The sequence below is a fragment of the Podarcis liolepis genome (genome assembly GCF_965112155.1).
Source record: "Podarcis liolepis genome assembly, chromosome: 9".
Lineage (NCBI taxonomy): Eukaryota > Metazoa > Chordata > Lepidosauria > Squamata > Lacertidae > Podarcis > Podarcis liolepis.
The window spans coordinates 21,041,928-21,057,680 of NC_139564.1; the positions used below are offsets into that span (position 1 = coordinate 21,041,928).

Genomic DNA, 15,753 nt, shown 5'->3' on the forward strand with positions numbered 1-15,753 from the left:
GTTGTAAGAATTTACAGCATTATCCATGTGAAGGATGATTTTACACATCAATGGGCGAGACTGTAGGATGTTTTATCATCAGACGGTGAGAGGGCATGGAGGAGGGGTTCTGTTCAACAACAAAAGCAAAATTCCCACATAGCATGTTTGAAGTAGCGCTTTGGGTCCCAGCTTAAATGTCATTAGCATTACCTAGCGAGCATGCCCTCACCTGACCCTAATTTGATTTTCAATATTGCCGGTATTAATTAAAAACAGTTATTCAGAAAAGCAGACTTTCACTGAATTGGAAATAAGGAATGATGTGAGAAAAATGTGTGCAATTTTTGCCCGTGGTGGCAATGAAATATGTGGGGAGGATGACACAGGAAGTGCAAAATAGGTTATGAAGCGAAACAATCTGCCAGTAGGGTGGCACCGTGGAGCTGGCCTCCTAGCAGCAGTGTTACTCCCACTTCCCAGGGTGTTGTGGTGAGGTTGGAGCAGTACAGGTGCACTGGCAGAGACAAACTGGTCCTTCCACTCATGCACCTGAGCTGCCTCCACCTCATCACTGCTCTGCTTGTCCCAGGAAGGAGCAATGATGCTGCTGTCAGGCGGCCACCCCTGCTGTTCTGTATTGCTCAAGTTATTTGGGAAATGAGGCTATGCAATGCAGAGGGCTTTCTGGTCCATTACAAAGAACCCTAAGAGGAAGAACAGATGCCTTGAAGTTGCCTTTCGATAGTCAGCACCTGGACAACAGACTGAGCAAGGCACACAGGCCACCTGGTCACAATCTTTCCCAATGTGGTCTGATGTATTCTATTTCTATTAGGGTTGCCATGTGTCCTTTTTTCCCAGGACACGTCCTCTTTTCCACGGGTAAAATTTCTGTCCGGGTAGTTTTTTTTAAATTTACCAAAATGTCTCTGGCTAAACAGTGGTACCTCGGGTTAAGAACTCGTTCTGGAGGTCCGTTCTTAACCTGAAACTGTTCTTAACCTGAAGCACCACTTTAGCTAATGGGGTCTCCCACTGCCGCCGTGCCGCTGGTGCGCGATTTCCATTCTCTCCTGAAGCAAAGTTCTTAACCCGAGGTACTATTTCAGGGTTAGCAGAGTTTGTAACCTGAAGCGTCTGTAACCTGAAGTATCCGAGGTACCACTGTACTTTCTGGATGAAACATAACTGGTGGTTGAAGACTTGCTTTCCTCTTTTCTTCTCCTGTCCCCCTCAGCAATACATCACAGCTTCAATAGCCTACATATAGTAGGGGTATTTAAAATGAGAGGCGTCATGGCGTCCTCTTTTTGGTTCCTCAAAATATAGCAACCCTAAAATTAAAATCATTATTTCTAAATTTGCAATTTCTATATGAATTGGCATTTACACACTTCTTTGGTCCTTTTAAATGGTAAATTTCCTGTCTCCTTTTGTTGTTGTTTAGTCATTTAGTCATGTCCGACCCTTCGTGACCCCATGGACCAGAGCACGCCAGGCACTCCTATCTTCCACTGCCTCCCACAGTTTGGTCAAATTCATGTTAGTAGCTTCAAGAACACTGTCCAACCATCTCGTCCTCTGTCCTCTGTCGTCCCCTTCTCCCCTTGTGCCTTCAATCTTTCCCAACATCAGGGTCTTTTCCAGGGAGTCTTTTTGGCAAAGTATAAATGGTCTAGACAAAGAAGAAGTCAGTATGGTACTTTCCCCCAGAAAGTGCTTGTCTATCCTTGACTTCCTGTCGTGCAGCCTACAGGCTTTGCATTGACTAAATTTACAAGGAGATGAACTAAGTCATATATGAGCTACATGCCAGCATGTATTTTAGTAAAGAACACACACCTGAGGAGAACAATGAAACGTCAGAATGCCACCAGTTACCTCAGTTCTTAATAATTAACTGGAAAGGCCTTCAATGAACTTAGTACCCAAGTGTGGAGTTTGGAATCTGACCCTTACTACATCTAGATAAACATTATTGTGACAGATTCCGAAGCCCTCTTTTCAGGCTTCACTCCAATCGGAGCAGTTCACTTCTCCATAGCCTTGAAATATTTCACAGTATTACAGCTGTTAGACAGGGCAAGCATGATTCTTCTTACTGTGCTTTTCCCGTGCATCATTTCCACCTACTCAGCATCTGTGAAAGGTAAATTACTTATTTAGATAACGTTTTGATATTTCCTTTAGTAATTTTGATTTAAAAGGGGGCAGCAAAGGGTGTGGGGGAACTCTGCTAATCTGAGACTTTTTGTTTTTAGATCATATTAAATTTGCCTTACGCTTAGATCACCCAACTGTGGCTCATGAGCCATGTCAAGAGCAGCTTTTCTGTAGTCTGAAAAAGAAAGTGCCAAAGGCATTTATATTATCAGTGAAACTGTCTTTGTCCCTCTCTGGTGGAGTCTGGATCTGGGCTTCAATTCTGTAGCCATTAACAGGGATCTCTATGGAAATGGTGTCAGGAAAGTGGCGCTGCCATTGTAACCCCACTAACCTGAGAGTAAACCTGACTGGATGCACTATAACTCCCTACTGAATAGACATGGTTAGGATTGCAATGTGCTTTTATTAATTTAGTCTGCAATGTTATACCCACTTACTTGTTAGGAGTGAGTCCCATTGAACCCAATGGAGTTTACTTCTGAATGTATAGGAATGTATTGTTCGCCACAGTTCCTGAATAACTGTGTATAATAGTTATTATAGTAATAGAAATAATAGTTATTAGCTGAATAAATATTTAACACCCCCCCAAAAAAAGCCAGTATAAAATTAAGCTGTTACATATCTTCGTAAAAATAGCCTTCTTACAAAGATTGGAGATAATACTCTGACACGAGACCAGATGTTGCTTTTTATGACTTCCAAAAGATTATTGTTATGCTCATTTTTATGAATTCGTTTGAATCACTTTATGGGATTCATATCAAGAGTGCTCACCATCTTTGTCTTGTCAATCTGCCTTTGAATAACATTTAAGAAAAGAAAAGAAGACTCCAGTCCATTTGGGCTTTGAATCTGGCAGAGTTCTGAGGGTGGAATATTCAAAATTCACCTCTAATTGTGTACTATAACAAACCCCACCTGTCTTCTTCAGCTCTTCCATGCTGCTGAAAATCCTGAAGTATCCTTTCATAACAGTGATGTGTAGGCAGCCTGCTGGCCCTTGCAAATGGCAGGCTAAACTGATGGGAGTGCACTCGGGATGACAGCTATGTGATATGACACCTTTCTGTGATGTAGAGGAGGATGAAACTCCACTTTTCCAATGTCTAGGTAAACTCTAGGTCCATAAGTGAAATGAAAAAGTGGCTTGCTACCTTCTTACACATGAGGTCAGCCAGGCCATCCGTCTACATAAATACAATGTGAACAGCTACATAGCACAAGGACCAGAGTAAGAACTTCTAGGACTAAAGGTAGGAGCTTTTACAGCCAGAATGTCCCCTAGACTTTGAGACTAGAGATCAGAACATGAGTTGCAATCAGTCCTCAAAGAGGATTAGGAAGATATGCTGACTAGGTTCAGTTCTCAGGACAAAATGGCTTTCGGTTTTCCATGAATGGTTGTTTAGTACAGAACACTTAATGATAAAAGATTGGAGGAAAGATAATTAATTTTGATACTTTGTGTGAGGATTTTTCTAGTCATCATTTTGGTTCCAGGAATTCTCAAAGGCCCATAGGATCTCTTCAGAAACCATTTGGTGGATCCCTTAGCCCATGGGCACCTGTGTCATGACCTGATCCTGCCCCTATTCATACAGTTTCTGTAGTGTAGTGTCCCTGTCTAGCCTTCTGCTATCTTTCTCGGTTCACCACTGGGATTCGCAGTCCTAGACCCTTTCTACATTCTTACTTTTGCCTCCGCTTCTCCCCTGAGATAAAGCTCTCCTTATTCCCCCCTCCTCCTTTCTGCTTGTCTTTCTCAGTCCGTTCTCTTCATTCTCCTTGTTTCCTTCTAGACCCCCCAGGCTCCCACTCCAGCTGCCTGGGGCCTTGTTTTGCAGTGTCTGCAGCCTCTGTTTTATGAGACTTCTTCCTCCCCATTTCTAAGCCTGTTCTGGTCAGCTTCTGGTCAGCCAAGCAGATACTGTCACACTGTTGACTCTCAACACTTTGCTTTTACAAGGCTGCTTTCCGCTTGCTGCACAGAGAGAAGGTTGTTCACCCTGTTCTACATGGGGTCGCACTGCTTGAAGGCTGACATTCACAAATCTTAGGGTGCTTATTGACCCAACGTTGTCATTAGAAGTTCACATGACCTCTGTGGCTCACAGTGTCTTTTATCAGCTTTGGCTGATAAAGGTCACTAGCTATGACTATAACTGAATGGAGATAGCTTGGCCACAATTACCCATGCTCTGGGAACCTCTCTTCTAGACTCTTGCAATATCACCCCCAATCTCCACAACAGTGCAATATTCCCGAGAGATCCAGGCAGTGGCGTAGCGTGGGTTGTCAGCACCCGGGGCAAGGCAAGTAATTTGCACCCCCCCAACCCGTGGATTTGCGCCCCCTAACTCGTGGATTTGCGCCCCCTAACCCTAACCCCCAGATGTTGCGCCCGGTGCGGCCGCCCCCCCTGCACCCCCCACGCCACGCCACTGGATCCAGGCTCTTGTCTGGAGTCTGTGTTTCATTTTGGACAATGAGGCATAGCAGAGACTGTAGTGTCTTTTAGGACTGGGCGATTTATCGATATATTGTCCAAAAGCAGTTTGAAGTCCATATTGTGATATCGGTTTCATAGTTTTTGACCTGGCAATATATTGCAAATCATGATGTGTGTTAGGGCTGGGCGATATATCTCCCAAAACCAGTTTCAAATCCATATCATGATATCGGTTTCATAATTTTTGACCTGGCAATATATTGTGAATCATGGTGTGTGTGTTTGGGGGTGGCGGGTTGCTATGCAAAAATCACAATGTGGGAAAACCATGAATCCAGTCAATGCCTCTACATAACTCCGTCCTTATTTCAGACATTGTGTGATATATTGGTATATCATGGTGTTTAGCTAGTGATATATTGCAATGTTGAAAACCAGATATTGCCCAGCTGCAGTGTCTTTATGATATATGGTTTATTTACACGTATGCACAACCTGAGCCTAGGATGGGGGGGGGGGTGCACAGCATGCATTCCAAAAGGGTCTTGCTTCTATCATAGGCACAGTCCTGGGTTCAAACAGGCATCAGACATCCTGCCTGTTGCCCTACAGCTTGCCTTGCTTTCCCACTCACATAACTCCTAACTTTTCAGTAGGCAGCTGCCTAGATTGCATTGCTGCTTACTGATTCAAAAGCCTTTTCCCTTAGAGCACACCAGGCATACAATACAGCAATCCTGAAATTGTACTACTTGCCTTTGTTCTTCTACCGAACCTTAAGCTCAGGGAGGGACTTCACCCATCTTTCCGGCTGGCACAGAATCAGCTTTGTTAAGCACCCATCTCCCTGCCCTCTTTGTTTGCTTAACCATTATCAGGCTGGCCTGGACATGGAAAGCTATTAAGGGTCTGGCTTCCAGTTTAGCTCTCTAAGCATTGATTAAATTCTAGCACTTACTAAATCCAGTCAGCCAGAAACTCTAGCTCTCAAAACCCCATAACAGTGTTATACACAGGGCTCCCTATGTTTAACAGACTTTATGAAAACAGGCTTCTCTCATGAATAGTGAGCAGTGGAAAGAACTGAAAAGGTCATGGTTGTGCATTACTGCTTCTCTATTTCACATTAAGTACCAAAAATAACCAGCTTTCTTTAAATATTTCTGACGTATAACAGGGTTTAACGTATCTCTTCCTCTAAGAAAAGATTCTGTCAGTTGCTGCCACAAGGCTCCTCCATAAGCATGTTTATTTAGAAGCAAATCCCAAGTTGAAGAGACAGAAAGTACTGTGCACAAGCTTTATATAGTTTACACAAACTTTATGTAGTTAAGTGTATTTATAAAAAGGTCCCATTGGAGCAATGTGTGAGACAGCGCATACTCCCGTGTATAATCAACCAAGGACTGGAGTGGTTTGGTAACACTTCTTTCATTAAAAAAAATGAATGTTGTGCTGGTGGCCAAGACAGTGGTCCTCATCCTCTTTACGTAATGCCTCATCACGTTCTTTGTTTCTCTTGCTTCAACCACAAACAGAGCTCAAGCACCTATTCCTGCCAGGCAAAAGCACCCAAAAATAGTGCAAAACAGGAACAATAAAGGAGAATGTAATCTCTCATACCTGCATGCTGCTTCTGTGGACAGCTATAACACTGCTCAAGTATGGTGGATTTAGGTCATAGGCGCCTCCCCGCAACAAGCCCCATCGGGCATTCTTGCAGCCTGCTTCAGGTGTGGGAAAGCACAGCAAGGCTTGCTGCAGCGAGGCCAGGGCACTCAAGGTTGGGGGGAGGGGCGCTTAGTAGTATCCCCATTTGGGGGAGGGAGCCGAAGGTCCCCTCAGCCACAGGGAGTTGGCACCTATGGGTGGTGTGGTCAGATGAGGGCTGCCATCTTAAACCTTCCCTCATCTAGGTAAGTGCTTCACAAAATTCCATGCTTAAAAAAATCCCTGAATTGCAACAAGTGACGCTGAAGCCCATCACAAGGGATTTTTCTTTCTGTTTTTCTAAATCCCACTACAGTGGTACCTTGGGTTACAGACAGGTTACAGATGCTTCAGGTTACAGACTCCGCTAACTCAGAAATAGTACCTCGGGTTAAGAACTTTGTTTCAGGATGAGAACAGAAATCGCATGGTGGCAGCGGGAGGCCCCATTAGCTAAAGTGGTACCTCAGGTTAAGAACAGTTTCAGGTTAAGAATGGACCTCCAGAATGAATTAAGTTCTTAACCTGAGGTACCACTGTAGTTCCTTTCAGCCTGAAAGGTTCTACGCTTAGGCAGGAATAACCAGATGCACCAATATAAGGTGGGGGACACTTGGCTTACCAGCAATAAATGATTAAAAGGATCTAGGAGGCTTAGTAGACCACAACATGAGTCAACAATGTGATGCTGCAGCAAAAAAAAGCTAATGCTATTCCAGGCTGCATCAACAGAAGTCTAGTCTCTAGATCAAGTTCCACTCTATTCTGCCTTGGTCAGACCACGCCTGGGATACTGTGTCCAGTTCTAGGTGCCACAATTTAAGAAGGATACTGACAAAGCTGGAACGTGTGCAGAAGATAGTGACCAAGATGATAAAGGGTCTGGAAAGCAAGCCTTATGAGGAATGATTGAGGGAGCTAGGAAAAGAAGAGATTGAGAGGAGATATGAGAGCCATCTTCAAATATCTGAAGGGCTGTCACATGGAGCAAGGTTTTTTCCTCCCACTCTGGAGGGTAGGACATGAACTAGTGGCTTCAAGTTACGAAAAAGGAGATTCCAACTAAACATTCGGAAAAGCTTTCTGACAGTAAGAGCTGTTCGACAGTGGAACAGACTCCCTTGGGAGGTTTTGCACTCTCCCTCCTTGGAGGTTTGTAAGCTGAGGTTGGATGGCCATCTGTCATGGATGCTTTCGTTGAGTAGCAAACCTAGTCATTCCCAAACAACTATGATGACTCAAAGTACATTGTCTGCATCCCTTAAGAACAAAGCAAGCTGTCTTTTACTGAAGCCAAGCCATTGGTCCATCTAGCTCAATGTTTCCTACACCAGGAATGGTCAAACTTTTCAGACCCAGGACTCACTTCTAAGCCAAACATGCATTTGGAGACCCAGTTCTTAATCTGTTAGTTGCATCTATTTACACGGTTGCCGTGCTCCTGTTGTGACCCACCTTCCCAGGTGTTGAACCTGGGAACTTCTGCATGCAAAGCAAGCTCTCTGCCACTGAGCTACAGCCCATCTCAGGGCCGGATTTAGGTTTGATGAGGCCCTAAGCTCCTGAAGGTAATGGGTCCCTTTATATGTTCAGCTGTCCTTTGTCAACAACAAATTGTCATTGTTTTTGTGTTGAATATATGCTATATGCTAATTTAGGGACCTAATAGGTATCTAAAGCCATTTGCGCATAACAAATAGAAGCCTGCACAACACAAAACACTGTTGCTGTATGTAGGTTTTGTTTCATTTGTTTTTTATCTTATATTTTGGAAATGTACATCCAGGTGGTTTTTTCCTTTAAATTTTTGAGGGGGCCCCAAGAAAGTGGGGCCCTAAGGTAAAGGTAAAGGGACCCCCTGACCATTAGGTCCAGTCATGACCGACTCTGGGGTTGCGGCGCTCATCTTGCTTTATTGGCCGAGGGAGCTGGTGTACTGCTTCCGGGTCATGTGGCCAGCATGACTAAGCCACTTGTGGCGAACCAGAGCAGCGCACGGAAACGCCGTTTACCTTCCCGCTGGAGCGGTACCTATTTATCTACTTGCACTTTGACATGCTTTTGAACTGCTAGGTTGGCAGGAGCAGGGACCGAGCAAAGGGAGATTCGAACTGCCGACCTTCTGATCGGCAAGTCCTAGGCTCTGTGGTTTAACCCACAGCACACCTGCGTCCCTAGTTAATCTAGTTTATACGTAAATCCGGCACTGGCCCTTCCCTTTGTCCACATTAGCTGTCTCTTTGCTCTGCTGCAATCTTCAGGTAGAAGCAGTTGCACTGAACTCAGGTCACAGAGAGCAACCTCTTCCTGTGTGTTGCCTAGGCAACCAGACAAAGCAAGATGCTAGCTTTCACATAACCCTGTCCTTAATACCCAGTGTGCTCAGGCAAGCACTCTCTTCTTTTTTGCTGAAAAGAACTAGACAGATAGTGAAGACTTCTCTAAACAAAGAATAATTAGATTTGATAAATTCTACGCGGGTGGCGCTGTGGGTTAAACCACAGAGCCTAGGGCTTGCCGATCAGAAGGTCGGTGGTTTGAATCCCCATGGCAGGGTGAGCTCCCGTTGCTCGGTCCCTGCTCCTGCCAATCTAGCAGTTCGAAAGCACTAAGTGCAAGTAGATAAATAGGTACCGCTCCAGCGGGAAGGTAAACGGCGTTTCTGTGCGCTGCTCTGGTTCGTCAGAAGCGGCTTAGGCATGCTGGCCACATGACCCGGAAGCTGTATGCTGGCTCCCTCGGCCAATAAAGCGAGATGAGCGCCTCAACCCCAGAGTTGTCTGCGACTGGACCTAATGGTCAGGGGTCCCCTTACCTTTACTTGAGTAGAAACACTGGCCTCCCCAATCCTCACATACAGGCAAACCATGCTTTTGCTGGGTTAATTTTCTTGCACATTGAGGTTGCTTGTTTGCCCTCTCCCTTGAGGTCTGAGAAGGGCTTTGAAATATTCCTACTACCCCTACACCCAAGGAAACAAGGGCACCAGGCAGATTCTGCCCAGTTCCAAGTCTTCTTAGGGCGGGATCACAATGTCTATATCCTGAATCACTTGCCCCATAAGCAAAAAAGTATCAGCTACTACAACAATCAAACACATATTCCTGGTAACCTAAGAAATCTTCCAGTAGGAGGCATTAGGAGGTTACCAGGAAGATGGCAATCTGAATAATCTGATGGTTAGTGTCAGAATTGGGCCAAGATTAACCTTTCTTTTTATTTTGTATTTATATTTATTAAATTTGTATAGCACCCTTCATCTGGTTCACACTTAAAAATACAAGATAAAAACAACAAAACAAAACAAAACAAAACCATAATAAAATTAAGAACCCCACCCCCAACCAATAAGCCTTCCTTCACACCCCCATATTTTTTCAGGATATCCGGTTTCATCTGCTTGGAAATATTTTGGCTTGATTCCATCAGTTTATAAATATGCATTGCTCGCTACACGTTAATATTATTTTCTAAGAACGCTGCTTTTTTGATTCACTGAGATTTACAGCAAATTATGAGTTGTTACCAAGCAATGCATTTTAATAGTATTTTCTAATAAATGGCTTGCTGCTCTTTCTATCTTTTTAGGGGGGAAAAAATCTAAATTTACAAGAGCCAGTGCAAGCTTACGATCTAACCCAAGCCAGCTAGTGGTTAGCACATGTTGTGCATGCCGAGAGTACTAATATAAGGCACAGGCCCTGACAGCTGTCCCAACTCAGGCAGCATAACTTTGTGTATTATACGACACTATCATGATTTAATTATAGACAGCCGTAATGGCAGACACTAGGGTTGCAAGTCAAGCTGTATATCTACCCACTCCTTCCTGCAAGAACCCAGAGGCACTCTTGACCCTAAGTCAGTATATCAAATACTGTACTAAAGTCCAGGTCTGGCACTATTTAAGGAGATGGGAACCCAAAGGGCATATGATTGCCCTTCTGCAAATATATCAGAAGGGGGGCAACAAAATCAAAAGGGAAAGCAGCTTGGGTTAAGTAAGTTCTTTTGAATGTTAAGAACGGATGGCTACGAAGAGGACATTTGCACACTGATTCTGACTTTTAATTGTGCATTAAAACTGGGAACCATTTTGGAAGACCAAATTTCCGCGTGTTTCGATGGAGAACTGGAAGGCAGCACTTCTGAGAGAAAATACTAATGTGAAATACTAATCCTAAAATTGCAAACCTTCCGACATTTTTCTGATGAAAATAGGGATGTCCTATATAATAATAATAATAATAATAATAATAATAATAATAATAATAATAATTCTGTTTATACACCACCCATCTGATTGGGTTGTCCCAGCCACTCTGAGCGGCTTCCAACATATATAGAAACATAACAAAACATTAAACATTAAACAACTTCCCTATACAGGCTGCCTTCAGATGGTTTGGGGCTCAGATCACTCCATACCCTCCAACATTTCTCCGATGAAAATAGGGATGTCCTAAGGAAAAGGGGCACATTCCGGGATCCATTCCAAAACTGGGATGGCTTCTGTAAATCCAGGACTCTCCCTAGAAAACAGGGACATTTGGAGGGTCTGGAATTGTAGAATTGGAAAGGACCCTCAAGACCAATGAGTCCAATCCCCTGCCATGCAGGGATATGCAACTGTTTCATACAGGGATCAAACCTACAACCTTGGCAATATCAGCACCACACTCAAACCAACTAACGTTGCCTGGCTGGCAAACCAGAGAGTCCGTCTGACTTTTAAGTTTTCTGCTGCACTGGGAGAAGAAGCCAATGTGGTGGTGTCAGTAATAAGAGAGGCTGCTGATACAGTGACTCACGGTGGGTCCTGCTGGCCAGTCAACAGCTGTGTGCTTGTACATTGCTGCCTCAGCTCCCCTACCCCCTGTGCCCCATGGCCATCTCTTGAAGTCTTCTGCTATAAAGGTGGCCGGGGGCTTCCCCACCCAGCAGCCGAAGACTACCTCCCACTCCACCTTTAGCAGGGGACTTGGAAGGTAAAACGTTCTCCAAGTTGCCAGACTACTAATAAGGGGGTGTTTTTGAGCACTCCAAGAGTGTTGTATCTTCATCTAGCACTCTGGGCTTAGGGACAGGCATGTCCAGGCTTGTGGAGGGCATGACTCAGAGAGAGGCAGGCTGGTGTGTCATCTCTCATTTTTAAGCAAAGCTTTAGGGAGAAGAGCATTAGGCAGGCAGTTTGGATTTCTGTTGGTCACTGACTCTGTGCTTTCCACCTTTCTTTCCCCACCCTCACAGGCCACAATACTGGTCCACGAATAAACAATGACAAGTTATATAAGTTCGCCTACTCCACAGATGTGCTTCTGGACAGGGTGAAAGGCTCATCCCTGGAGAGTGCGGGCTACCGAATTTCATGTGGCGTGGATGTCAACTTAGTATGGAGAAATCCTGATAATGATGATGATCAGCTGATTAAAATTGCGGTAGGCAAGCAGTGGACGCAAAAGGACATATTTAATGTGTTTTCTCCCAGTTGGTTTAAGTAAGAAAAGTGAACCCCATGTATAACGTGGGAGGCAGAGTTAAAATTGAGTTAATTTTTTCGCTCGTGTAAACAGTAAATACATGCTGCATTTAAGTAACTTAAGATGCAGTCTTAAGCATTCAGGGTTGCACCGCTAAGTTTACTTAAATGGAAGTATGGCCCAGTATATTCAATAAGTTACTGGTTCCCACCCCAATCACTTGAAAATCGCTGAGGGTCTTAATGATGGTGTGCTAGAGTTTGCATGCTTTTTAATTGCATTTTATTTCTTCTTTTCTTTCTGATATATTTTATTGTATTGCAGTTGGGATTCCTACATAAGAGATAAAAGAAGCAATGGAACACAATTAAAAACCAGTTTGAATATTTTATGCAATAGATGTGCCATCTCCCATCTTCAACCACAAATAGACAGGCACACCATGGACCACTGGTGGTCTGTGAATCACAGTTTGGATACCCAGGCTTACGCTTCCAGTAGGCAGAGTCAGGTGGCTGCCATAGACAGGAGATGGTGGGGGTGGAGGGCAGAGAATGATGGCAGGGTATTGGAACGAGTGAGAATTGCCACCCTTAGCCTGCTGCCCTCAGGTAAAGGATGCTGTCACACTGCCGGTGTTGAAGTAAGAGTCAATTGCCAGGCTGTTTGGCTGGTAGAATTGATGGGGGAGGAAATCCTGTCCTTTGCCTCAGGCGGTAAATTGTCTTGGGCCAGACCCAGAGCAATGAAATATACTCTCAGATGAGCACATTTAACTGTGCCGCCCTTAACACAAGGTACTCTTGGAATGGAAGTTTGATGAGACACCCAGAGATCTTAATGGGAGAATTTCCAGTGCCTGAAATTTCCAGTGCACCAAAGTCAGATGTGGGGCCACTGGACATGATCACACCCTCCCATTCCATGTACAGTATCCACATGTGCAGTAGAAGATCTGAAAGGGCATAAAATCAGGGCGTCTTATTATATGGAAGACCACATGTACACAGCTGTGTGCAGGTACGTCTTTCACATCTTCTGCTGACTGTTCAGAGGGTAAGGTGGGAGCTATGGAAATATGAAGGCCAGGCATGGGTCACTGGGCACAATGCTATTTTCTCCTCCCTAGAGTGCTTTGTATAACCCTAGAAGGAAGGGATGATCCTGTTTGTGTATGGGTCATAACTTAGAAGTACGCTTTGTGTGAATAAGACTCCAGGTTCAGTCCCTAGTATTTCTAATTAAACATATCTCTGGCAATATTAGAATCCAAAAGATATCTGAATAGGCCTTAGTGGGCCTTATCCAACGTTAGTCATACTCCTCATAGACCTATTGAAATTAGTAGATATGACCAACTTGGCTCCATTCATTTCAGTGTGTTTGCACTGAGTAGAAACCAGTTGGATACAGTTCAGTGTTAGAAGAACATCCTATGGTAACAGTAATATAAATTCCACATAGTACATTGGATTACCGTAGAATATGCATACTGAAAGTAAATTGGAGTGGGTGAGGTGAAAATCTCAGTAGGTAATCTTCCCCTGTCAGCAGAGGTGCCAAGTTGCCTCCAACTTGTGTTGTACGTGTGTAACATCAGGCACGCAATGCGCATGTGTTGTTGCATCGTCTGGAGGAGGTTGAGTGCTCTGTGCCACGTTCAGCTCTGCGCTCAGCCTCTTGTGCAGCCAGTATGGTGCAGTGGTTAAGAGCGGTGGACTCGTAATCTGGGGAACTGGGTTCGCGTCTCCGCTCCTCCACATGCAGCTGCTGGGTGACCTTGGGCTAGTCACACTTCTGTGAAGTCTCTCAGCCCCACTCACCTCACAGAGTGTTCGTTATGGGGGAGGAAGGGAAAGGAGAATGTGAGCCGCTTTGAGACTCCTTTGGGTAGTGATAAAGTGGGATATCAAATCCAAATCCAAACTCTTCTCTTCCACCACTGCGCCTGCCTGTCAGGTAAGTGTAGGTGTCTTCATTCTGCCTTTCTCATTTGCTTTTTCAGATTACAGATGCAAAACTTGAAAACGTGCATGAGCGTCCAAAAAAGAAAAACATTTTTGAAGGAAAAAATACAGTTGCAGTAATTGGAAAAGAGCACCTGGCAGCTTTAAAAAGGCCTGTAGTTCTGCAGTGGACTCGTGGAAAGGTAAGGAGTGAGTGAGAAGACTTTATTTCCCAGTTCCTGTCCATTCCTTGGACATATTTACACATAATCTCTTCACTTCTTGATATACAGTGGTACCTTGGGTTACAGACGCTTCAAGTTACAGATGCTTCAGGGTACAGACTCCGCTAACCCAGAAATAGTGCTTCAGGGTAAGAACTTTGCTTCAGGATGAGAACAGAAATTGCATGGTGGTGGTGCAGCAGCAACGGGATGCCCCATTAGCGAAAGTGGTACCTCAGGTTAAGAACAGTTTCAGGTTAAGAACTGACCTCCAGAACGAATTAAGTTCGTAACCAGAGGTACCACTGTATTGTGTTAGAAAAAATGTAGGATCCAAGGCTTATTAGCCAACACTGTGTCATAACTTGTGATGTTGCTTTAATGATGGAAGTTGAATCAAGTGTTATGCAGGTGCAGCAACAGGTGGAAAGATCACAGGTCAGGGGTGAGATTAGGCAGGGCTTGAGGTGGCTCGCCTCCAGTGCTTTTTTTTCTGAAAAAAATATGTTTAGGGGTACTCTCATTTTCCTACTGATACTGAAATACAGCCCCTCAATGAGGCCAAACTTAGATTCACAAAATGTTTAGGGGTATACATACCCCTGCATCCCCCCAGAAAAAATGCACTGCTCGCCTCTATATCTGATTTTAAGTAGCACAGGAAAATAGTTTTCTCCCACTTGTATCACATAGGATATTGCTTCACTATGATGCCACAAAACACTGCTGTCACAATGGTGTAAATCTTTAGCAGTCAGATGCCCAAAACAGATAACAGACTTTCTTGATGTCATCGTTTTTAGAGGTAGAAAAGCCCTTTTCTTAAGCGCTAGCTAAAGGTGCAAAGTCTTGAGTTAAGTTCAGATGTAGCAGGACTGTCTGGCAGGTCGAAGTTCGCTGTGTTTTCGACACGTCTCCATACCGTTGATTTGGTTACTGTTCGTTTTTGCCTGATGAGGTTAAAGTACAAGATATACGTTATCTTGAAATTCTGCTGGGGTAGTAAGAGAGGGATGACTATAAAACGTGAGAGCATTCTATATCGTTTCCCCAAGACTATAGCACTTTTCACACAACTATTATAAGGGTTCTAAAGGCATGGACAGTGGATGCTGCCTTGCACCAGGTCAGAGTCATCCATCTAGCCCAGAATGTCTACTCTGACTATCAGCAGCTCGTCAGGGTTCAGACAGAGGCCATTCCATCATCGGATCCTTTTTAGATTGGAGATGCCAAAGATGGTACCTAGGATTTCATGTATGCAAAGTATGTACTGTGAGAAAATCACACATTTATTCCCCCATACGTACACAATGAATTTGTCTAAAAAAAAATTCATGTCATCAGGCCTGAGTTCTGGAGGACAATTTTCAGGTGAAAAAAATATTCCACATTGTTGTTGTTTTCCCTCTCCACTCAGGTTAAGAACTTCTACTCCTATGAAAATGAACCTGCTGTTATTCAGAATCTCAAGAGAGGCCTGGCTAGCTTGTTTCAGATACAGATGAACTCTGGGACTGCCAATGAGGTACTGCATGATGTTATGCAAGCTGCACAATCTCTCAAATGTTCACTGCTAGTGTGAAATGTATTTGACTTTGCACATAATACAGAAGCAAATGTGTTATTGAATCAAAGAGCTAATTGTAAGGCAGTTAATAACCTCTGCCTAAGGCCCAGTCACATCGCCCTCGGAAATGCACCTCAGCAACATGTGAACAAGTGCATGGTTGATGGTTTTAGTTCCTTAATATGTGTGTGTATGTGTGTGTGTGTGTGTGTGTGTAGTTTTA

At 44.1% G+C, this 15,753-nt stretch overlaps 1 protein-coding gene across 2 annotated transcripts in view; it reads left to right on the top strand.

Annotated features, from left to right (window-relative positions):
• The first annotated feature begins 1,991 nt into the window (after window positions 1-1,991).
• The window catches only part of MTTP (microsomal triglyceride transfer protein), a 34,729-nt gene continuing 20,967 nt past the window's right edge, over window positions 1,992-15,753 (top strand). The window contains exons 1-4 of one of the 2 annotated variants that reach the window (XM_083459206.1): window positions 1,992-2,131; window positions 11,561-11,748; window positions 13,796-13,939; window positions 15,381-15,488. In XM_083459206.1, the coding sequence (XP_083315332.1) occupies window positions 2,071-2,131; window positions 11,561-11,748; window positions 13,796-13,939; window positions 15,381-15,488 (501 nt within the window). In that variant the 5' untranslated portion in view covers window positions 1,992-2,070. Of the gene's footprint in view, window positions 2,132-11,560; window positions 11,749-13,795; window positions 13,940-14,732; window positions 14,766-15,380; window positions 15,489-15,753 lie in introns of those variants that run through there. The other variant, XM_083459207.1, reaches the window with a different exon arrangement.